The sequence below is a fragment of the Oncorhynchus kisutch genome, linkage group LG11 (assembly GCF_002021735.2).
Source record: "Oncorhynchus kisutch isolate 150728-3 linkage group LG11, Okis_V2, whole genome shotgun sequence".
Lineage (NCBI taxonomy): Eukaryota > Metazoa > Chordata > Actinopteri > Salmoniformes > Salmonidae > Oncorhynchus > Oncorhynchus kisutch.
In genome coordinates, this window is record NC_034184.2 from 44495770 (window position 1) to 44522096 (window position 26327).

A 26327-nucleotide genomic window follows, 5' to 3' on the forward strand; every position below is an offset into this window, starting at 1 on the left:
CAGTCAATTTAAATCAATTAATTAGGCCTTAATCTATTGATTTCACATGACATGGAAATACAGATATGCATCCGATGGTCACAGATACCTTAAAAGAAAGGCAGGGAGGTGGATCAGAAAACCCGTCTGTATCTGGTGTGACCACCATTTGCTTCATGCAGCGCAACACATCTCCTTCACATAGAGTTGTCAGGCTGTTGATTGTGGCCTGTGGAATGTTGTCCCACTCCTCTTCAATGGCTGTGCGAAGTTGCTGGTTATTGAAACACGCTGTCGTACACGTCGATCCATGATATCCCAAACAAGCTCAATGAGGGACATGTCTGGTAAGTATGCAGGCCATAGAAGAACTGGGACATTTTCAGCTTCCAAGAATTGTTGCACAGATCCTTGCGACATGCTGAGATCATGCTGAAACATGAGGTGCTGGCAGCAGATGAATGGCACAACAATGGGCCTCAGGATCTCGTCACTTTATCTCTGTGCATTCAAATTGGCATCGAAAAAAATGCAATTGTGTTCGTTGTCCATAGCTTATGCCTGCCCATACTATAACCCCACCACCACGCGACACTCTGTTCACAACGTTGACATCAGCAAACCGCTCACCCACACAACGCCATACATGTTGGCTGTGGTTGTGAGGGCGGTTGGACATACTGCCAAATTCTCTAAAACGACGTTGGAGTTGACTTATGGTATAGAAATTAACATTCAATTCCCCTTCAACAGCTCTGGTGGACATTGCAGGCTCTCTCAAAACTTGAGAAATCTGTGGCACTGTCTTCTGTGACAAAACGGCACATTTTTGACTGGCCTTTTATTGTCCCCAGCACAAGATGCACCTGTGTAATGATCATGTTGTTTAATCAACTTCTTGACATGCAACACCTGTCAGGTGGATGGATCATCTCGGCAAAGGAGAAATGCCCACTAACAGGAATGTAAAAACATTAGTGCACAAAATTAGACACAAATAAGCTTTTTGTACATATGGAACATTTCTGGGATATTTTATTTCAGTTCGTGAAACATGGGACCAACACTTATATTTTTGTTCAGAATAAGTTGGGAGTCATTTTACAGCTTGCATTGATGGTAGTTCCTATAACTAAACAGATTACAAAATTTTAAAAATGACTACCTGATAGAAGTTTGTCGGACGGCGAACTCTGTCACCAGCTGTGTTGAGGACCTTAGATGCGGAGGATGTGATTGGGAGATGTGATCAGCAGAGACTGTCCCTGGATGCGAAAGTGGGATGGGCAGGGGCAACGTCATGAATATTCATGAGTCTTGATATAGAACCCGCCGGGTGATTGGTTGAGCCTTCCTGAGTGTGACGTCACACCGATGCTCTACAGAGACGTCTGTTTAGCTAGATCGTGCCGCTAGCATGAGCAGTTAGCGCCGAACAAACGAATTGGAAAACTCAGCTTCAGCTTATTCACTAAATAAATGAAAGCATCACCATCTAGCAACAATCTATTTCTGTTTATATGTCTGATCATTAAAAAAAAATGCCCACAAATGGTTGTTTACTTTTCCACAAACTTGATATGAGCAAGTTAATGCGTCCACGATTAACGTTAGTTGGTGGCTACTGCCTGGCCAGTGATTTAGCTAGCTATTTTTCAGTAATTAGCTATCATCCTAAACGTGGTGGTCAGCGGATAAACTATTATTTGTCTGAAAACGAACTAGTCACCAGATATTCTTGCCCGTGGTGTAATCATTTCTAACAAGTTGGCTAATGTAGCTTGTGTGCCCATGAGCTCCCAAATCTTGATAGCTGTGTCTTTTGGTATCCACAAATACTTAGCTAGCTAACTAGTTGGCTACTACATGTCCAGTGTGAGCCAGAATGCTAGCTGATGACTGATGATAGTCATGATAGTCCCACTAAACCCAAACCATATGGGATGGTGTATTGCTGCTGTAGCCAGGCTGGTTAAATGTGCCTTATATTCTAAATAAATCACTAACAGTGTCACCAGCAAAGAACCCCCACACCTCTTCCTCCATGCTTCACGGTGGGAACACATGCGGAGATAATCCGATCACCTACTCTGAGTCTCACAAAGACATGGAGGTTGGAACCAAAAGTCTCAAATTTGGAGACTCAAGATTTCCACCGGTCTAATGTCCATTGCTCGTGTTTCTTGGCCCAAGCAAGTCTCTTCATCTTATTGATGTCCTTTAGTAGTGGTTTCTTTGCAGCAATTCGAGGCCTGAGTCATGCAGTCTCATCTGAACAGTTGATGTTGAAATGTGTCTGTTACATGAACTCTGTGAAGCATTTATTTGGGCTGCAATCTGAGGTGCAGTTTACTCTTAATGAACTTATCCTCTGCAGCAGTGGGTCTTCCTTTCCTCATGAGTCAGTTTCATCATAATGATTAATTGTATTTGCAACAGCATTTGAAGAAAGTTAAGGTTGTTGAAATTTTCCAGATTGATTGACCTTCATGTCTTCAAATAGGGCCATCTTCTGTATACCACTCCTACCTTGTCACAACACAACTGATTGGCTCAAACGCATTAAGAAGGAAAGAAATTCCATAAATTAACTTAAGGCACACCTGTTAATTGAAATGCATTCCAGGTGACTACCTCATAATGCTGGTTGAGAGAATGCCAAGTGTGCAAAGCTGTTATCAAGGCCAAAGGTTGCTACTATTTAGATTTCTTTAACACTGTTTTGGTTACTACATTATTCCATGTATTATTTCAGAGTTTTGATATCTTCACTATTATTCTACAATGTATAAAATAGTTTTAAAAAAGCACGCTGAAGTTGAAGTCGATATCCGCGTTTATAAAACACAGGGCATCCGCAGTTATTGTCATTGGTGGTCGTAAACATTATTTTGAGCTAATTCTATGAGGGGGGAGAGTGTGCAATTTTTTTCATGTGAAAATATTTGTAACACTGGGGAGGGGGTGAATTTTTTTAGGACACCAAGACACCTTGATTTTTTAAACTGTGCTTTAATGTACAGGGATAGGTATGTGGACTGTGCTTTAATGTACAGGGATAGGTATGTGGACTGTGCTTTAATGTACAGGGATAGGTATGTGGACTGTGCTTTAATGTACAGGGATAGGTTTGTGGACTGTGCTTTAATGTACAGGGATAGGTTTGTGGACTGTGCTTAATGTTGATGCTGGAGATATGTTTGTGCCGCTCTCCCCACATCCCTGTATCCCATACAGGTGTGTCAATTCAATTATTTCAGCACCATTGGGCTACTGACAAATAAATCCAACATTTTTAATATTAGCACTGCAAGCTGAGCAAAAGAAGCAGATCATGTCCTAAAATGTGGGATCATAAAAAACTCCCCATACTAGATGGGATCAAAGTATTATAATATATATATTTTTTAAACAGTATGCATTTCATTGGTGGTGGCTAAGGTGAGTTACCAAAAACATAATGTAAAGCACGTGGAGGCCTGATGGAAAGCGCTTTAAATAAATGCAATGCACCCATTCATTCATTTCTACAGCAGACAGTACAAAAAAAATAGACATATCAGGAGTTAAATGGACACAATGATACCTCTGTTTTCTGACAGCTTGATACATATTTTTGTACAGGAAAACCATTAAAAAAAAACTTTAAAAAATAACATACTTTTGAAGGCAAATAAATTCTTACTCAAGGGCGTTGTTGACCTGGGTGTTATGCTCCTTTGGTAGTAAAGCTGCCCCCCCCCAACTCCATTGGTCGACAGCAGGAGAGACAAAACCGCTCAAGAGCCCTGAACTAAAAATAGGGTCCTCATTTGTCCATTTCGGTCCTTCAGTCGTTTTCCCCTTCTTATGACCTCTGTCTCTGTCATCCGTTCTGGTTTCTATTCAGGGGTGTATTCATCACCAAATGGAAGAAAAACTGTCTGAAACAGGCTGGGGATCTTGTCCAATAAAAAAAAGAAGCTTTTTTTGTTTCGACATGTCTTAAAACATTTCCTGTTGCATGCCCTAATGAAAATGACCCAGGTGTTATTGGACGTTCCCATCTCTCTCACGTGATGAGGCAGCAGTTGATACAGCGCGGCCCCAGTCTTCTCTTCAGGGCACCCTTCTTCCTCTTGGGGGTCAGGATAGCGATGATGGCCTCATCGAACACAGTTTTCAGTCCTTTCTGGGTGAGAGCTGAGCATTCCACGTAGACACACGCGCCAATCTGTAAGAGGAAGTGAGGGAAGGGCCAGGCTGTCACTCAAACTATCAAGGAAAGGGTTAACCTTGTCCCCAGGTTAGCTTAGGGAGGAAGTCTGGTGTTAGTCTAATAACAAGGCTCAATCAACAAAATGCCCCAGACTGAAGAGATCCAAAGTTCATCATAACGGTCATAAACAATTAGTTTGATGAGGGACAACCCATCTAGTGTAGAGTAGGGTAAACCAACCACCGAGTGGCCCATTTACAATCTCAATTCCTTCTGGAACCCTCTGATGGCTCCACAGTGATTACATACCTCCTTTGCTAGCTTCTGGCCCTGCTCTGTGGTGATGGGCTTCTCCTTCATGTCATTCAGTTTGGCAATGGTCTTGGGGTCGTCACGAAGGTCAATCTGAAACAAGGAGCGATAACGCAACACTTCCTGTCAGCACAGACAATCAGCAAGGCAGCCAATAGGCTGCTTCTTAAGAAACTTCTTCAGTTGGAGCAAACAACTTGTTCATTTAACCATCTTCCCCATTTTCAAAAAGAACAACATGGGTCAGATTTCTGTAAGAAGTACTCCTCCTCCAGATTCACCATTCTTCAGCAGAGTAGAGAAAGAGACATTTCTAGAGAAATGTGGCACTTATAGTGCCAGTGCAGAATTTCCAAACACAAACCCGGTTTCTCTATTCTATAATTGTATTATTTCATATGTTCTTGTGGGTTTGGATTTAACTTCAACCACGAGACATTAGTCCCTTTATTTACTTGTATTTAAAATGCAGAGCTGACACAGTGTCTGCTCGACCACACTGTTCCTCTCTTACTACCACCCAAATAAAAACAAAATTCATCCTTTACCCGGGCCTACGCCCACTGATACCTGTAACAAACTCTTTCTTGAGACAAACATTCATTAACACATCTGTGGTTGTGTGCGGTCTGCAGTGTGAGTTATGGTTGGACTGATAAAAGAGCGGTGACTATCAGCTGACAGAAGGATAAATCACACGCCCACTCCAATAACCTCACCACCAATATTCCCATGTTCTATTTCTGGCGGCGGAGGGACACCCACAAGTGTCGTTTGAAAAGTGTCTGGACTGATCTCTTTGGAAAGTATCAGAGAGCTGTGGCACTAAATAGAAGTCGACGAATACCAAAAACCGATGTACACCTATATTTCTTTGTGCGTGTTCGCGAATTATCTTAAGAAGAAGAGAAAAACAGAGCACAGCACATTTAAGCTGGAGGTTCAGCTTTATAAAATCACCCCCTCCCCTGTCAATGTGAAGTGGAGTGTGAGCTTGAGTAGGGTGGATACGGATAGAGCATATGCCAGGCTCTCTGTGAAACTCAGCATGTGGAATGGCCAGGACACAGTATAGATACAAGGTTTGGGTGTGGTGGCTGTAGCTCTTTAGGCTCACCTGAGTGCCTATGAGGAGGTATGGGACACTGGGGGCATACTCCTGTAGCTCGGTGACCCACTCTTCCCTCACATTCTGGAAACTGGCCGGGTTGACCACAGAGTAGCAGATCAGGAAGACGTCAGTCATGGGGTACGACAAAGGCCTCAAGCGGTCATAGTCCTCCTGGAAAAAGTTAAGGGAGGGTAATATATAAAAGAGAGACACACACACACACACACACACACGAGAGAGAGAGAGCGAGAGACACACAGGAGAGGCACACAGGAGAGAGAGACAGACACATAGGAAAGAGAGAGAGAGGCGGGAGACACACACACACACAGGGCAGAGAGAAAGACACACATAGGAGAGAGAGAGAGGCATTCGGGGAGGGGAACAGGAGACACAGGGGAGAAAGAGAGCAACAGCCTTCCTTAGATCGTATCCACCAAGAGACAACCAAATCCTCGGAATTATTATTCATGAAATATTCAACCGGATGGAAAATGAGCTCCAAATGCAACCCATCCTTATTCTCCTCCTCACTGATGCAGAGAAGAGCAAACGTACACTGTGCTTATCTACTAGACTCCACCATGCACTGCCAAGCAACCAGGCTGTTTTATGGAAATAGTGAATACTTTTACATGAAGGGAGTGATAAGCATAGAAAAATAAGAAGAACGGAGCAGATGTGCAGATTTCTACAGACGACCTACATCCAACTGCTTATTTTATCGCTGTCACTCTGACTGGGGCTATTGGGCATTATTTCACATTAGCAGTACTTTACAGGAAGTACTGCGGAAGGCATCAGACAAAATTGCCATCTCCGATAGGCCTCAGTTTATTGTGTGGACCTAATCGCTAATTCACATACCGTACGCAACATGGTCGCGTTGGTGTAAATGAGATCTAGCGTTTCCTCATCACTCCCTGATAACTCATTCTGACAGGCTGTCCTACTACATCAGCCCATATAAATATTCATGAGTTGTCTGACTTTAGGAGCATCCACAGCACACCCAGATTGACCAGAGTTATATATATATATATATATATATATATATATATACACACATATACACACACACATCCGGAATGACCAGAGTTTATACAAGTGATGTCGAGAGCACACATCAAGACTAGTTATGATATGGTGATGGGCAAGCTTGAAGAAAGGACTATAGGACTTGTCTGATTAAGCTTAACAAACTAACTTAATCAACATGCCTCAAGTCAAGACTAGACTGATGGACCATTAAGAAGTCTCAGACAACCTTGTGGTGATGCCACCATAGTGTCTGTTATTCCCACTTGTGGTGAGCGCAGTGGTTTCATGTGAATTCCCAAGTGTGTTGTGTGTGTTAGAGCTAGAAGATGTGGTAGAAAGAAAGAAAAAATATCCATATCGAGATACATATCTTGATGTGATAAAGATAAAAAGAATGATAAGTTTATAACATTAATATGCACCACTGTTTTTTGTTATTATCTTTTAAACTACTACGACTAGTTTGATGGTTGTAGCCACCAATTGTCCCATTACCAATTACCCATATTAGCAAAGTTATTTCATTTCAAACTTCACATTTCTCTAGTACAGGTTAATTATTATTAAATGAGCTATATCAGCAAAATGCCTGCGATAAGTGATCGATATGGTCGGTGTCAAACATTTTCAGTTAATCTTCCCAGCTTTAGTGTGTGTGTGTGTCCTCTGTTCCCCTTATGGAGAACCCCATCCCAGTGCACTGTACTGGAACACACAGTAACACTCCGCAGTTAACAGTAAACACAACATGTCTTGTGAAGGCGGCCAATCGCTCTCCTCCATTCCTTCATCCCCATCACATTTCAGAAATGCTTCCACAAAGTTCCTCAGCGTGTTCAGTAAAAAAAAAACATGGAGGAAGAAGGAAGAGTAAAAATACAAGAGGGGCCAGCAAAGAGGTAAGACAGAGGAAGGAGAAGAGAAAGTAAGCTGTTAGAGGGTTTATACTGGAGATGCTAATAAAGGCGGTCAAGGCAGGGCAGATTCCAACCGCTCTCCCTGTACGCATCCTTACATTTCCATCAGGGCAAGGCTTTTTATGGCATTTCTACTTGGCTGGTATGTGATCTCAGCTGCGAGCGAGTGTGTCAAGTCAGTGACATACGAGCGTCTATAATATCGGTGAGTCACTCCCCTTCTTCCTCGGGCCCAGCAGCTGTGTCAGAGACGCCTGTTCAGACATGACCACAGGGAGAATAGTGAGCGCAGGCATTAAACTTCATGGTCCAAACACAAAACTGGTCTGAACACTGCACTGTAAAAAGAGGTTACTGGGAATTTTACAGTTTCTTGGTTGCCAGTTGGGATTAATATTTTCCAGAAAAATCAACAAAGCTTTTTTTTTTTTTCTTAATTAAAAAAAAAAAATACATTCGGAAGCGCCCATTTAAAGCATTATTATTATATTTTTTTAAAACAGGATATGGTCATTATGTTCTCTCATATGGACAGCAAGTACAAAACAGAGCACAGGAAATGTTATAGGCGAGTGATGTGCTTTGATAATGCAAGCCAGGGATTACAGAATAAAGTTTAGGAAGAGAAGATGCAATTTTCCCTCATGCCTCTTCGAATTGTTAACAGATGCATATGTAGTAAATTGTGCATAGGACTATCAAATGTGTGTCTGTGTGAAGAGTCACTATGACAGCTAAAAGAGGCACGCATTGTTTGCAGGCTATACAGTGCATTGGGAAAGTATTCAGACCCCTTTACTTTTTCCACTTTGTTACGATACAGCCTTGTTCTAAAATTGATTTTAAAAAAACAACATTTAATCCATCTACACACAATACCCCATAATGACAAAGTGAAAGCAGGTTTTTAGAAATTCTTCAAAATGTATAAAACCTTCAAAAACTTGAGCTCAGGTGCATCCTGTTTCCATTGATAATCTGGCCACCCGGTCAAACTGAACAATTGGGGAAGAAGGGGCTTGGTCAGGGAGGTGACCAAGAACGTGATGGTCACTCTGACAGAGCTCCAGAGTTCCTCTGTGGAGATGGGAAAACCTTCCAGAAGGACAACCATCTCTGCAGCACTCCACCAATCAGGCCTTTATGGTAGAGGGGCCAGAAGGAAGCACCCCCTTAGTAAAAAGGCACATGACAGCCCGCTTGGAGTTTGCTTTGCCAAAAGGCACCTAAAGGACTCAGAACATGAGAAACAAGATTCTCTGGTCTGATGAAACCAATATTTAACTCTTTGGCCTGAATGCCAAGCATTAAGTCTGGAGGAAACCTAGTACCATCTACGGTGAAGAATGATCTTTTTCAGCGACAGGGACTTGGAGACTCGTCAGTATTGAGGCGAAGATGAACGAAGCAAAATACAGAGAAATCCTTGATGAAAACCTGCTCCAGAGCACTCAGGACCTCAGACTGGGGCGAAGGTTCACCTTCCAACAGGACAAAGACCTTAAGCACACAGCCAAGACAATGCAGAAGTGGCTTCGGGACAAGTCTCAATGTCCTTGAATGGCCTAGCAAGATCCTGGACTTGAACCCGATCGAATATCTCTGGAGAGACCTGAAAATAGCTGTGTATCAACACTCCCCATCCAACCTGACAGAGCTTGAGAGGATCTGCAGAGAAGAATGGGAGTTGGTCCCCAAATACAGGCGTGCCACCCTTGTAGTGTCATACCCAAGAAGACTCGAAGCTGTAATCTCTGCCAAAAGTGCTTCAACAAAGTACTGTGTAAAGGGTCTGAATGCTTGTGATATCAGTTTTTTATATATTGCAGAAATGTCTAAAAATCTGTTTTTGCGTTGACATTATGGGGTATTGTGTGTAGATTGAAAAGAAAACTGTTTTATCCATTTTAGAATAAGGCTGTAACGTAACAAAACATGGAAAAAGTCAAAGGGTCTGAATACTTTCCGAATGCACTGTATGTAGGGGTTTCCTGTAGGGTTTATGAATGGCATTCGGGTCACGTGTGCAGTCCGGCAGTATCAATTATGCGTGTGCTTTGAATTGATGGTGACTTTGTGTGAAGTAAATACATTAGGCTGAAGGCTTCCATGTGACAAACTGTTTGGATAATGTGCCATTTTGTTTTTTGCTCATCTGCTGGTTAGCAATGTGTGTATTAGGGCGAGATCGAGGAACATTTTTATTTCCCAGGTCTTTATATATAAAAATTATATATATATAATAAATTAAATAAATTAAAAATTAATAAATACAGTCGGGAAATGTGAAGTGTTCCCGGACAGTCCCAGGATCCAGGTTACCCATGTTAATCCCTACTTGCCAGCTAGTTACTGAATTTCATATTACAGTACTTCACCAAAACTGTCTGAGCATTTCCCAACACGGGATGAACCGTGTACAATAGATTGCTAGTTCAATCTGAGGTATCACATTCAAGGTGATTACATCACACGCCATACAATGGCGCTTTAGAACGGTTTAAAAACATCCACCCGCAGGCTGTAGTGTTCAAATGAACATGACATGTCTAGAGCTCTCATTGGTGTTCAAAGGGGCATGACATGTCTAGCTACCTCCCATTGGGGTTCAGCTGAGTGGAGAGGAATGAGGCCCTGCGGCAGCAGCAGAGCAGATCCCATTTTACTCTCTACCCCTGCGGGGATGTCTAGGGGTCACTGGGTCATATCTCAGGGAGGGCATCGAGTCAAACTTAACAAGGCGCTGTACAAAAAAACAAAGGGGGAGGGTAAATAGTCATAGAAGAGTAATGGAAGGATGTGCAACTGAGTGTGAGTGCAGGAGGGAGTGAGAAAATTAGGAACTGAGCAGCAACAAAAGGGAGAGAGAGCGAAGAGAAGGAGTAAAGCGACCGATCCCAGCGGGACTCCATTCTGAGCCCAGTGTTGCCATGGGTACTACAACAACACATAACATCCACTTCCTGCTCCGATACACAGAAGCAATGCTATGCTAGCTTGCTATGATGAGTGCATCAGCTAGGGAGAGGATGGCTGAATGAATAAAGACACTCCATTCCATTCCTTCTGTTCTTGGCCCACAATTTCAAGAGCGAAGAGATGTGATCTATACGTAACACGTTTGATCTATGGAATATGCGGGCCTCCCGAGTGGCGCAGTGGTCTACAGCCGTGCCACTAGAGATTCTGGGTTCGAGTCCAAGCTCTGTCGCTGCCGGCCGCAACCGGGAGACCCATAGGGTGGCACACAATTGGCCCAGTGGCGTCCGGGTTAGGTTTGGCCGGCAGGGATGTCCTTGTCCCATCACGCACTAGCGACTCCTGTGGCAGACCGAGTGCAGTGCATGCTGACAGTAGCCAGGTGTAGGGTGTTTCCGACACATTGGCGCGGCTGGCTTCTGGGTTAAGTGGGCATTCTGTCAAGAAGCAGCGCGGCTTGATTGGGTTGTGTTTCGGCACGGCTCTCTACCTTCGCCTCTCCCGAGTCCGTACGAGAGTTGCAGCGATGAGAGAATTGGATACCATGAAATTGGGGAGAAAAAGGGGTAAAAATAAATAAATAAAAAGATTGATGGAATATACAGGTGGTGTAATAAGCAATACCCAGACAAAAACATAGGGCAATGCAGATAGAACAGTGACACACCTTCCTGTATGCTGTTGTGCTCATGTGACTGTTAATGGGTTCACATGCGACAGCATCACAATTGCTTAAAAATACATCCTCTCCTTCATCTGACTTCAACAGACCTGACAGGTGACAACAATATGGTGGAAGCTCAACCTTACGCTGGCTTTCACCTCGTCTGTTCTTCCAGATCAGAGTGATGAAGAGGCAAAGAGAATACGGATTTAAGTCAGTTGAGACAGAGCGTGTCTGCAAAGCCTTATTTTCTCTTTGAGAAAATGGTTAATCTTCCCTTATGAAACAGCTGAGGATTCTGGGAGCTTCAGATCTGCCAGGTACATAAATATTAAAAAGGGTCCTTGGAGCCAATAAAACATGTGTAATGCAGAGCAAGAGGTGGGGACTGTAGCAGGAGAGTGTCAATTGAGGGGGTTGGTGGCTGGGTTGGACAAGGTTCCTCAACAGAGGTAGAGCATTAAGTGTGTTGCACTCTTCTACATCCCCGGCCTGAGCTTCCTAGGGTTGAATTACAGGATTCCAGAGCAGATTTGCAGCGGTCCACTCCCCCCCTCTCAGCCAGCCCCTCGGTCTCGCTCGCTTCCTCTTTCCCCTGCCGTCTACCTCGCTTCCTCTCCATCTCTTGGTTTCCCCTCGCTCTCTGGCACTCCCTTCTTTGATCAGACGCTGAAGCTATAAAACATTACCAGCTGGCCTTGTGCTCAGCCTAAAGAAGTCAGCGGGGGCGGGGGGGGGGGGGGGGGGGGGGGGAATTGGAGTCGCTGCGTTTGAAGGGAAGTAACTCTACTCTGTGGCCTCGGCGCCCACAGTCGACATCTGGGAAACTTCTCAATTTCATAGTTCTGAATCAGCTAAAACAAAAAGGCTCTAGACATGGAATTGCAATCAAAGACAAAGGGGTAAACAAAAAGCAGTGTGAATCACTACTGAGTAGTAGATTTACGATGATTTAGTTTCCCCAAGGAATGAGTTATCACAGCCACAGATTGATGTGGGAATAATGATTGAGTCGGTGGAAACAATAGCAACTGTAATTCGCGACACATGTACTTATATTTTATTAAATGAACAAACATTTCTCAACCTCAAATCTAGTCACCTTTCCCCCGGGTGGATAATGTTTTAGTTCAAGACCTTGTTTGAAATTCACACAGATAAAAATCCGGTTCAGACGAGAGTTAACAATTCATCGCTGCATGTGACATGCCTTAGCTTCAGACCCAGCTAGGAAAAACAGAGCTAAAAGATCTTAAAAGGAAAATGTGAGTGAGTATGTTCTCTTTCAAAAATGTGTTTCTGTGGATCACATATGGGGATTTGTCAGGACCACCAATACTCACTGAAGAACAAATCAATAGCATCTGTTGGGAGACAGACAGGTAATGTGGTGAATGAGGTGAGCGAATGAAGGAGCCACTCTCCCGCCCTCTGGTCATTCTCGCTTCTTTTCTTCACAAAGACCATTACTCTCTAAGCCAGGCCAACTCCAGTCCTCGGGGGGCATGATTTCCCCCAGCTCCAGCTAACACACCTGACTCCAATAATCAAATAATCATGATCTTCAGTTATAAATGCAATTAGTTTAAATCAGGTGTGTTGGCTAGAGATGGGGTAAAAGTGTGACATCAATCAGGCCCCTGAGGACTGGAATTGCCCAGGTCTGGTCTAAGGGCTCCCTAGCACAACTGGATCCCTGGTTTCCTGCTCCCAAGTGAACCGTGAAGGATATTGTTGCCTGGTGTACGTCTTTAGACCCCGTGGAAAGGTTGAGTACTGACCAAAAGTGTTTTTGCTGTCTGTAGAAATGAATTGCTTTTCTGTTTCTCAGTCTCTGTTGGTAGCTAGCTATTGAGACTCGGTTAGCCCATGCTGCAAGACTTTGGCTAACTAGGCTAGCTCAGAGGCAAGCTAACCTGCACACACGGTAGCATTGCTATATCCCTTCTCTCATCTAGCTTAACCAACGTTCACCCGTTGCGTTAAATAGACCAACCATCTCAGCTTCGCGGCTCCTTCGGTTGCAGGAGCACAATCCCCGAAGGCCAACTCTGCACCCACGCGTTTTCCCTTCAGCCATCACGGAGCTAGCTAGAGCAAACCTTCATAACCATCCCAGGACAATGCAGCAATTGCTTGGGAAAAGAACATGCCCGGAGTCCTGTGAGCACTGCAAACTACTGACTAGAGCAGCTCTGAGGAGGAGGCTTAAAAGAGCATCTCAATGTCCCCCTCACCTCTGAGCCAACTCGCAAAAGCGGAGGCTCAGCCACTCATTCTCAGAGCTTTCAATGTGACCTCTTTACTGTTAGCTTATCCGGCTGAGCTACTGGAGGGGGTGGGGAAGCAACTGGACTCGGATAACCTAGATCCAGATGCGTGGGAGGAGATCACTAGGATTACAGTCCTGAACTTCTGTGCCTCCCATAGCGTCATTCAAGGCTGTGGTCGTACCATGAGCTGAGCAGTGGGAGAAAAAAAAAGGTACCTTGGCTGAGCTTATCCAGATTGACAAATTAAAAAGGTGGACCTCCTGGATGCCCCAATTACACCCAAGGATGGGGACTACGGTCACCACAATGCGACAGAAGTGTGATATAAGTAAGAAAGAACGTGACGTAGTCAGCTTCTACCTGCCCTGCAGACCCAGGCTTCGTGGCAGGCCGTTGGTTCCAACATCTCACTCCAGTCTCACAGCTGGAAGGAGGCAACTAGCTGGCCTTGGGGGACTGAGGTCCCCAGCAATGCAGCAGTCTGCTAAGACTCAGGCTAGGCCCCTGAACCAGGCCAAACCTGTAGGTAAGCAGTCCTATGCTGCAGCAGGGTTCAGCCTTTCTAACCCTTCTAAGGTAGGTAAGGGTCGGCCAACCTAGGGCATGGCCCTGGCGTCTGAGGTGGATAGAGAGCAAAGCCTATGGCTCCCTGCCCTACCTTCTCTCCTCAGGTTTACCGTTTGCCACTCCTTAGGACAAAAACCCTATTCTCTGTGCAGCAGCTCTCTTTGTGACTGTGCTCACATGAGAAAAATGCACCTTTTGTTCCCCCACTTTGGAGCCCACAGCTTTTCACCTGTAGCCTTCCCAGAAGAGACACGATTGTCCAGGACACACATTGCGCAACTACTAGGATTGAACAAGCGCTCAGGGTGTTATGCTCTTTGCTCATTGGGTAACCACATTAGTCGTTCTTCTACAGTATCCTGCCGGATCACGGGGGCTATTAGGTTTATTTATAATGGCGAGGGTCACAGCCTTGGGAGCGGTTTTGCACACTCTTGGCATTCTCCAACGGTCTTGAAGGAGTTCCCACATATGCTGAGCACTTGTTGGCTGGTTTTCCTTCACTCTGCAGTCCAACTTATCCCAAACATCTCAACTGGGTTGAGGTCGGGTGATTGTGGAGGCCAGGTCATCTGATGCAGCACTCCATCACTCCCCTTCTTAGTAAAATAGCCCTTACACAGCCTGGAGGTTTTATAGTTTTGATGTCATCACTATTCTACAATGTAGAAAATAGTAAAGAAAAAAAACCTTGAGTAGGTGTCCAAACCTTTGACTGATAATGTATATGTTACAGGACTTTGGTTTCACTAATAAATGTTTTGAAATGGAATCAAATCTGTTTCTGTCATTGTTAAATAGGATAGATGGGCTATATGGTCTGCCCATAACCAGCCTGAGTAGGCCTATAACTCCATTCCTATTCTATTCAGTTTAGAGGAATTTATCAAATTGGAAATGAGCTATTATCAGGCAGGTTAATGCGATGCAAGCCAATCAAGGGCAGCTTCTGAGTTGCAACTCTGGCAACTGCACACTTTTCACTAAAAGGTCCGTGCTAAACAGTATGCCACGATGAGTAAATTGTATACAGTTTATGTAATATGCTAGTATGGGTATTCGGACAGCCAGTGAAAACATTCCTACTGGACATAAGACCCCTGTTCCTCACATAATAGACCCATTGAAATGATTTGCTAGGCCTACAACCACCGTCTACCATTGAAATGATTCGCTAGGCCTACAACCACCGTCTACCACAGACCAGACTGAAATTAGAGCAATGTGTGAAAACCACACCTGTTGCAGTTTATAGAGTCTGGTCAGAATGTCAAGCATGTGGGTGTCAACAGAGCCCCATTGGTTAACAGTGGGGGGAGCACGTGAGGATAGGTTGTGTCCTTGGATGTGGCATGCAGCCAGAGTTATAATAAACCCACTGTACCTGACCAGCTGTGTCGTACAATCCCAATAAATACTGCTTCCCGCCAACGTTGACACTCACTGCAAAACAATGAAAAAGGCTAGTTTAGAGAGAGAGGTCTCACCCCCTCCCTTCACCTGGAGGCAAACAAGTGGTTTTGATTACAGAAACAGATGTATTCCTATGCAATCTGAGCCAAAGGTTTTAAAAAGTCAGCAAAACATTCGAGCATACACTTCACCTAAACATTGGATTTCGGTAGACTATACAAGCAAATTGGCATATAGATTAAACTCATGCAACTAACTAGCCTACTGAAGGAATGATGTCAGCTTTTATAATTAACGATTCGGAATGGAAACATTACAAATTACCCAGAACACACACACACACACACACACACACACACACACACACACACACACACACACACACACACACACACACACACACACACACACACACACACACACACACACACACACACACACACACACACACACACACACACACACATATCTATATCTATATATAAAATCATGACATGTTCCAAAGTCCCCCATACCTGCATAATGGTCAAACACAGTGGGTACGTACTCCTCTGGAAAGGCGTCGTTGGCATAGCTCATCAACAGACACGTTTTGCCCACAGCACCGTCACCAACCACAACGCATTTCAACATAATAGTGCCGGTTCCGTTTGCCATGATGATGTTTTGACTACCATCATCCTCCGACGCCCTGTTTTCCTGAGATGCACGGCGATCCCCACACCACAGGCATCACCAGAGTCGGAGTCCGAATGCGCGACACACGGAGACCAATGGAAATTCAATTTCTTCTCATCGCCAAGGTTCACGGTTTCCAAATGTTGGCTTACATTAGTTTCATTTCCCCTCTGCATACACAAACTGCACATACAATGTGTAGGGTACACATACAAAGTCGAAAAAGGCGTCACTCCCGTTCCCCGCCCTATCTGTGCTGTCTTTACAAGACACCCGCTTAGAAGCCCACTGCCGAGCCTGTTCCCCAGTTCGCCCCTTGACTCTAGGTCCCTCGCCTAAATTACATCGGCACTGTAGACAAGGTGGGTTCGCTTGTTGTAGAGGCGGGGCTATACCCGAGACCAAGGGGCTTTGGTAAAAAAAATCCACATATTGTGGTTAGTTTATTGATTTTAGTCTACTTTTTTGCAATGTTCATATTGGAGTGTCTCTAAATATCATATTTGTCATCGTTCTGACACTTGATTTGCATCTTTAGACAAGCATGTTTAGGCATATACCTTATGCATAATGGTATTCGATTTAGACTTTCTCTGTTACTTTCCTGATGAATCCAAAAATTATTTTAAAACATTGCACAAAATCATTAGCTCTGACTCATAGGGATTATACTGCCCAGATCTGCATTAGCAAAGTATGACAATGTCATGATGACCTGAGGATTTAGCCTAAGTGAGAGGTCTGGGGGTCTGCAGGAAGAGACTGGCTGGTTGCTGGCAATGGATGAAAGGGAAAGGGGGATACCTTGTCAGTTGTCCAACTGAATGTATTCAATTGTAATGTGTCTTCCGCATTTAACCCAACCCCTCCGAGAGAATGGAAGGGAGTTATTGTGAGGATCCTGCAGATGGAGACAACACAGGAGGGAGTGGGTGCTGTGAAATCACCATCGAAGAAGAGGTTACTTGACCTCTGTGTTGCACTCATCTTCATTACCTCTCTAAAGAGGAGGAAGAACAAACTGACCAACACAAAGACACACCTGTGTTTCTGATAGTTGTGGGAACAGCTGTCTTGTTACACATGTTTGCCACACCAAACATTTGATGACTTCTCTCTTTATAGTATATTTCCATTTCATGTCACATGTGCACATATGCATTCATTCCTCCCCACAACAACTCTACAGTTCACGTCCACTTTGTTGATAGTCCCTAGCCAGATGTCGAAGGGCCAATCAGCATCAGGGGGTGTGGCTAAGAAGAGCTGAGAAAATGTGCCTTTGAACCTTGAGTGTAGCCCTATCATCACATTTTGACAGTTACTGCAGCTGTCACATGACCAAACAATTACCTCATACTTGCTGTTAAAATCATGTAAAGTATTAGATGTTACACATGAGCCAATCAGAGAAGAGAAGCAACAGCCTTTAGTCAAATTCCAAATGAGACTATCTGCATTGCCTTTATGTAATCTATAATGAAGGCACATAAAATGCACATGTTAATTTAGCCTACTGTATATGTACTGTATATAATACATTGCTTCATTTTACCCAGCATGCATAAGCTAGGCTACTGTTGCAAGTTTGATGTTGTTAAGCTACATGAGTTCATTAGTGAGCTGCTGACCTTATTTCCCAGTAGATGACATTTAATATCAACGGTCTATTTTTGTAACCGGACAAGGTTTAAAGGTGAAGGCATCTATAAAAGACAGGTCTTGTCTTTTATCGTATCCCAGTAGTTCCTTTTTGATTGTTTTGATTTACCACTCTTGAGAGAACATTTACTTGAAATTAAATGTGCAAGCAAATTAAATCTTTGTCTCAGTAGCTACGGTAACCGATATATCCCCAGCACTTCATTTGGATTGGTGCGCTCTTCTATCATATTTCTAGATACTGCATTTTTTCATGTGACACGTGCACACAAATGCATGCGCAGACACGCACATGCACATACTTACACGTACAAACATATGCACGTGTACGCACATGGACACACACACACACACACACACACACACACACAAACGCAAAGATGCGCGGACTCACACGCAGTGTCAATTTTCCAATGTGTAACAAGCTTTGGGAAGACACGTATATGAGTGATGGGTTGTTCCATCAGCTGCTGGCACTTCTAGGGTATGAGTCCAGCCTTCACAAAAAAATATGGCCTGTAATTTCATCAAATCCCTCAGTGTGGTCCTGTATTGCACAGTCTAATTTAAGAGCTCATCTCAGGGCTTTGTGATTGCTCCCCTCTCTCCTGTCTTATTGCACATCTTCACTTCCAGCCATTGATTGATTCTGCTTGGAATGGGATGGGGGAAAGCTGTGTGTGTGTGTGTGTGTGTGTGTGTGTGTGTGTGTGTGTGTGTGTGTGTGTGTGTGTGTGTGTGTGTGTGTGTGTGTGTGTGTGTGTGTGTGTGTACATGCATATACAGTGCCTTGCGAAAGTATTCGGCCCCCTTGAACTTTGCGACCTTTTGCCACATTTCAGGCTTCAAACATAAATATATAAAACTGTCTTTTTTTGTGAAGAATCAACAACAAGTGGGACACAATCATGAAGTGGAACGACATTTATTGGATATTTCAAACTTTTTTAACAAATCAAAAACAGAAAAATTGGGCGTGCTAAATTATTCAGCCCCCTTAAGTTAATACTTTGTAGCGCCACCTTTTGCTGGGATTACAGCTGTAAGTCGCTTGGGGTATGTCTCTATCAGTTTTGCACATCGAGAGACTGATTTTTTTTCCCATTCCTCCTTGCAAAACAGCTCGAGCTCAGTGAGGTTGGATGGAGAGCATTTGTGAACAGCAGTTTTCAGTTCTTTCCACAGATTCTCCATTGGATTCAGGTCTGGACTTTGACTTGGCCATTCTAACACCTGGATATGTTTATTTTTGAACCATTCCATTGTAGATTTTGCTTTATGTTTTGGATCATTGTCTTGTTGGAAGACAAATCTCCGTCCCAGTCTCAGGTCTTTTGCAGACTCCATCAGGTTTTCTTCCAGAATGGTCCTGTATTTGGCTCCATCCATCTTCCCATCAATTTTAACCATCTTCCCTGTCCCTGCTGAAGAAAAGCAGGCCCAAACCATGATGCTGCCACCACCATGTTTGACAGTGGGGATGGTGTGTTCAGGGTGATGAGCTGTGTTGCTTTTACGCCAAACATAGCGTTTTGCATTGTTGCCAAAAAGTTCAATTTGGTTTCATCTGACCAGAGCACCTTCTTCCACATGTTTGGTGTGTCTCCCAGGTGGCTTGTGGCAAACTTTAAACGACACTTTTTATGGATATCTTTAAGAAATGGCTTTCTTCTTGCCACTCTTCCATAAAGGCCAGATTTGTGCAATATACGACTGATTGTTGTCCTATGGACAGAGTCTCCCACCTCAGCTGTAGATCTCTGCAGTTCATCCAGAGTGATCATGGGCCTCTTGGCTGCATCTCTGATCAGTCTTCTCCTTGTATGAGCTGAAAGTTTAGAGGGACGGCCAGGTCTTGGTAGATTTGCAGTGGTCTGATACTCCTTCCATTTCAATATTATCGCTTGCACAGTGCTCCTTGGGATGTTTAAAGCTTGGGAAATCTTTTTGTATCCAAATCCGGCTTTAAACTTCTTCACAACAGTATCTCGGACCTGCCTGGTGTGTTCCTTGTTCTTCATGATGCTCTCTGCGCTTTTAACGGACCTCTGAGACTATCACAGTGCAGGTGCATTTATACGGAGACTTGATTACACACAGGTGGATTGTATTTATCATCATTAGTCATTTAGGTCAACATTGGATCATTCAGAGATCCTCACTGAACTTCTGGAGAGAGTTTGCTGCACTGAAAGTAAAGGGGCTGAATAATTTTGCACGCCCAATTTTTCAGTTTTTGATCTGTTAAACAAGTTTGAAATATCCAATAAATGTCGTTCCACTTCATGATTGTGTCCCACTTGTTGTTGATTCTTCACAAAAAAAGACAGTTTTATATATTTATGTTTGATGCCTGAAATGTGGCAAAAGGTCGCAAAGTTCAATGGGGCCGAATACTTTCGCAAGGCACTGTATATCCGTGTCCTCTTTAGGTCTCTCAGGTACACTACTAGAAAATATCCCTGTATGCAAATAATCCGTTTGTTATGTTTACCTCCTGTACACAAACATTTTCCTAAATGTTCCTCTATGGCCTGTGTAATGAATGATGCTACTGTGAATGAATTGTGCTGCTGGGTGAGAGCAACAGATGTCGTCTCTCTTTCCATTGTGTCTCGCAGCCCATTTCCCCCTGTGGAGCACATGCGACTACAGGGGTAGCAGTCGCAGGAAAACGTTGGTCATAGCAACAGATATGCACCTCCCTACTCAGCTAATCTGGTGGATGCTGTTGTAATTATGAGAGGGCGAGTGAGGTCATCGGTTGATTCGGGTTGATTTCATTCATGCTTGCAGTCGACAAGACTGAATATTGCAGAAGGCACAGTTACATTTAGACAAAAACTTTCAAAAAACAAAAACACAGGGTATTACGTTCGATGAAAAGGTTCCTAGCTTACAAGAAATGACAGTTTCAAAAGTCACATTTGGCTGTTAAAAAGTCTGATGGTTAGTGGCTATGGTAGAACGTTTCAGCCTGTTTGTCCTTGTGTGGATGCTGGACAGTCGTTTCTGGTTGTAAAGTAACTCTGCCAGTACTGTCTCCCCTTTCTGTGTGGTAAGACGTCATGTAGGAGGGTGTTCAGTTTGGCGCATGATGGTAGGGATCTTCTATGGTGTCTATAGAAATCTTACAATATCATATGACAATATCCATGAGCGATAGAAAAATGGATGGCACAGACGATCTTATTTGTATTATAAAAGATTGTGGTTTTAGAATTATAGTTGGAAACATATACAGTCTTTTTGAACCATTTATCCTTTATTTTTCCCATGAAGGTTGACTTCTTTTGAGAGAGAGACCTGAAGAAATGTCAGCACGGGGAAAGCATTAGAAGTGTACGTCAACCATCAAATAAATCAAAGAAATAAAATACATAACAATACATAATATAGAAGCCGAATGGAGTTTCAAAACACGGACACTACAATACATAATATAGAAGCAGAATGGAGTTTCAAAACACGGACACTACAATACATAACATAGAAGCAGAATGGAGTTTCAAAACACGGACACTACAATACATAATATAGAAGCAGAATGGAGTTTCAAAACACGAACACTACAATACATAACATAGAAGCAGAATGGAGTTTCAAAACACGGACACTACAATATATAATATAGAAGCAGAATGGAGTTTCAAAACACGGACACTACAATACATAACATAGAAGCAGAATGGAGTTTCAAAACACGGACACTACAATACATAACATAGAAGCAGAATGGAGTTTCAAAACACGGACACTACAATCTATAATATAGAAGCAGAATGGAGTTTCAAAACACGGACACGACAATAAATAATATAGAAGCAGAATGGAGTTTCAAAACACGGACACTACAATACATCATATAGAAGCAGAATGGAGTTTCAAAACACGGACACTACAATACATAACATAGAAGCAGAATGGAGTTTCAAAACACGGACACTACAATACATCATATAGAAGCAGAATGGAGTTTCAAAACACGGACACTACAATACATAACATAGAAGCAGAATGGAGTTTCAAAACACGGACACTACAATACATAACATAGAAGCAGAATGGAGTTTCAAAACACGGACACTACAATACATAATATAGAAGCAGAATGGAGTTTCAAAACACGGACACGACAATAAATAATATAGAAGCAGAATGGAGTTTCAAAACACGGACACTACAATACATCATATAGAAGCAGAATGGAGTTTCAAAACACGGACACTACAATACATAACATAGAAGCAGAATGGAGTTTCAAAACACGGACACTACAATACATCATATAGAAGCAGAATGGAGTTTCAAAACACGGACACTACAATACATAACATAGAAGCAGAATGGAGTTTCAAAACACGGACACTACAATACATAACATAGAAGCAGAATGGAGTTTCAAAACACGGACACTACAATACATAATATAGAAGCAGAATGGAGTTTCAAAACACGGACACTACAATACATAACATAGAAGCAGAATGGAGTTTCAAAACACGGACACTACAATACATAATATAGAAGCAGAATGGAGTTTCAAAACACCGGCACTACAATACATAATATAGAAGCAGAATGGAGTTTCAAAACATGGGCACTACAATACATTATATAGAAGCAGAATTGAGTTTCAAAAATCTATAAAAATGTATCCTATAATATATGGTAATTAAAATGGGTCATCGTGGTAATCTAGCATAAGAGTAATGACAAAAGCTCCTTCATCAGGCAGCTTGTATGGACAATTTAAGAGTTATGGTCAGAAACAGCATTATAATTGATACACGGTACATTGACCAGCTCCTTGCATTCCCATACTATGAATCTGTGACTTACAAGCACCATCTAGTGGATATATGTTGCTTTACACTGTGCAAGAGGGACAACTGATCAAATGCATGACAGATACAGATGAGTGTAAAGGAACGTAAATTCAAAGCCTTATTCAGTGGATTCACAACCATCTTGAAGGCCTACTTAGTCTCTCTGTGTTTTAAATACCCTTCATTATGGCATGATACTTTAAGAATCAACACAATATTACTTCCTCTAAATCAAAGGTGTTTTAATACAATGGATTTGTTCAAATAAAATAAAATAAAATGTTAATGTCACATGCGCCGAATACAATAGGTGTAGACCTTACAGTGAAATGCTTACTTTACAAGCCCTTAATCAACAATTCAGTTTTAAGAAAATACCAAAAAAAAAAGTAAGAGTTAAGAATAACAAATAATTAAAGAGCAGCAGTAAATAACAATAGCTGGGCTACATACAGGGGGTGCCGGAACAGAGTCAATCTGTCAATGTGCAGGGGCACCGGTATCGAGGTAACTATCTACATGTAGGTAGAGTTATTAAAGTGGCTATGCATAGGTAATAACAGAGAATAGCAGCAGCGGAGGGGGGGGGGGGGGGGCAATGCAAATAGTCTGGGTAGTGCAGGAAGCGATAGTGCAGGAAGCGATAGATAAATAAGTATATAACCTAAAATGAATTGGGATGAAGTACATGGGAGAATAAATTGAATCATTGTGGAATTAAGGACGTATGATCCTCTCTCTCTCTCTCTCTCTCTCTCTCTCTATCACTCTCTCTCTCTATCACTCTCTCTCTCTATCACTCTCTCTCTATATCACTCTATCACTCTCTCTCTCTATCACTCTCTCTCTCTATCACTCTCTATCACTCTCTCTCTCTATCACTCTCTCTCTCTATCACTCTCTCTCTCTCTTTGAGAGCATTTAGTCCACAGAAACCCAGGCTATACAGTAAACACTCTCGTACTCCCACAAACATACAAAATGCTACAATAATAATAATAACAATGAAGAGGTTGTCTATCGTTAAAAAAAGAAGAGTGAGATAAGACTTCAGCAGTAAACCAGTTAGTCCCCATTGGGGTGGCTGTCCAGTCCATCTCCCTCCTGCCACTCTCCCTCCAGCTCTCCCAGGATCTCCTGCAGGGACATGGCCGGGAGCTCTGGCAAGGGGGCATGGTGCGGGGCTTGTCCTGGGTATTCTGGGGTAGACATAGCCATGCTCCAGGAGCCATCCAATCGGGAACCTTGGCCTTCCATCGGAGGGGTGTTCTCTTGTCCAACTTCCCAGCAGCCGGAATCCGGGGTGGCTGGGGCCTGGGTCTGGGAAATGGGGCCTCCATAGGCTTCCTGGGGGTTGTTGTAGAAGGGCTGCTGCTCGGCTAAGCGATGGTAGAGGAAGGCCTTGCTGGAGCCTGAGCTGTAGTTCCTCACCTCCAGAGGAGAGGGGCTCCATATGGACTGGTCTGGGGTCGCCTGGTCAACTGCCTGGGGCCAGGCTCCTTGAACCATCTGGTGCCCGGGGCTCTTTAGGTGCATGCTGGAGCTGTATCCCAGCACCTTGGCCTGCTTTAACCCAAACTGGGAGGTGTTGTGGCCAGTCTCCTCCGCTCCAGGGTAGGGTGGAAAGTAGCGTCCATAGAAAAAGTAATCCTCCTCCTTCACCTGGGCGGAGTAGGCAGGGGGCAGGCAGGGGGGGGTGGACAGAGGGGCAAGGCTGTGCTGAGTAGCCCCTGTCCCCATGGTGCGGGGCTGGGAAACTGGATCCTGGACAGGGGTGAACCCACCAGGGGAGTGTAAGCCAGAGTCTGACTGGCACAGAAACGTCTTAGCTCCCTTACACTTCAGAGTCCGAGCCCTCCTGTTCTGGAACCACACCTGGAGAGAGATTGCAAAACAACTGTGTTATACAACTGCATTTAGAATGTACATCCAACGCAAACAGAAACAACATGACTAAGATAGAATTATCTGCTTTGAGCCCATGTTAATAATTTACCAAGCCCACTCACAAACACCTGTAGAATACAGTGAGAGCGTTGGGGGCTTATCTTGCGTTTGTCTCCTCTGTTTACTATAAGTGTTTTACATTCTACCAGTCAGACCAAACGAACCACAGATAAAACCGCTTACATCATCGTAGTGAATTAAAAGATAAACAGAAACCCCGATACCAGTATCAGCAGCACACATGCAGGCCCCATTTTGAACACAGGGCATTTGTAATATAAACCAAGCCCGTTACACTCGCGTTGTGCGGGCGTCTGTGCGAGCGCGTTCCGGCAATGCTACCATGTGTGCGTAGCTGCTTACCTGGATACGAGATTCAGGTAGCCCTGTTTTCTGGGACAGGCTCTCTCTCAGGCTGATGCCAGGGTAAGGGTCTGTCTCAAAGGTGACACGGAGTAGCTCCACGTGCTCTTTGGAGAAGCTGGTCCTCTTTCTGCGGTTGGTACTCCGGGACGAGGCTCCGGTAACGGCCATCTGTCCTGGGACATCTGAGGGGAAAAAATCAGGTTCCAGATCAGAGATGAGCCAGAGGAGCCCATGGCAGGACAGGTTGTGGAGGGTGGTCTTATCATGTAGGGAGTCTGTCTCCAGGATAGGTTTGCTTAGGCAAGAATCTATATGTGACTCTCTGTCACTTTGAAGCATTACGACTGGTAAACCTAGCCCATAGGACAAAAACATCTGTTAAGTTCCTTTGATATTTCAAACCCCCTAAAAATCCATTGTTTTTACGAAAGCAAATGTTCAGCTTTAGAGAATTTAAAAAAAGTACAAAATAAATACATTTCCCACCAAAAATGACAATAATTATAATCTGTGATTCACCTGGCCTACTCAAAAATACAAATCTGACATTGTCTATATGCTGGGTCAGCCAGTGACCTCTCCTTACTGATGCTGTTGTCCTTCCACATGGTGCCTTGATGGTATCCAAGATGTGTAGGAATCTGTAAGTGTTCTGTGAGTCGGTATAGATGCTCCTTCATGAAGGCTCTCAAGAGCTCTGTCTCCAAAATGTATAGACCGCCCTTTTATATCGTTTGCAAGACTCTGTACCCAACCAGTATCCAAAGTTTGGCAGTTTGGAGGGGGGTATGTTTGTGTTGACCTGGGGGTTGTCTTAGAGGTACTGAGGCCAAGATAATGTGAATGGCCCTCTCCCATCCTCATCACATGCAAGGTCATTGGCACATAAGGAGACATAAAATACATGACTAAATAAAACACGACTCTTACGGACTAGCTGAAAATTGATGCTGTATAACAGTAATAAGTGCTTAATTATTTGTGTGTAGATAATGTGGAGCTTACTGCATTTTCAAGGTGCCTTATAAACAAGTGTTTGGCATTGTGTCCACAGAAACTATTACAGCTGCTAATTTTTGGGGGATTCACAAAGTCCTTGGTTTGTTTGCATCCATTAACCGAACAACTGGCTTGAAGAAATATCAACCACGTGCCTATTAGTGAAACGCAAAATTGCATTCATGAACAGAACCTTTTCCACGACTGCTGTGTTCTATTGAAAAGCAACACAGATGCAAGATATAAAAATAAGAAAAACAAGGATGTGTAATTGTTTGGTGATTTAATAGGACCATAATCAATATGCTACCTCACCTCCCAATTGATGTATAGGCCCAATACAGTGAAAGGTTAGGGGTTGCGCTGGTTTCATCATGGCCTATGGGAAAGAC

General features: G+C 43.4%; 1 protein-coding gene across 1 annotated transcript; it reads right to left on the reverse strand.

Annotated features, from left to right (window-relative positions):
* Positions 1-996: 996 nt before the first annotated feature.
* LOC109899631 (rho-related GTP-binding protein RhoQ) lies at positions 997-16476 on the reverse strand. Its single transcript, XM_020495045.2, has 5 exons — positions 15970-16476; positions 15426-15484; positions 5607-5771; positions 4487-4582; positions 997-4192 (listed from the first exon to the last, which is right to left on the reverse strand). The coding sequence occupies exons 1-5, from the start codon at positions 16109-16111 to the stop codon at positions 4031-4033; spliced, it is 624 nt and encodes a 207-aa protein (XP_020350634.1). The 5' UTR covers positions 16112-16476; the 3' UTR covers positions 997-4030.
* Positions 16477-26327: the final 9851 nt, after the last annotated feature.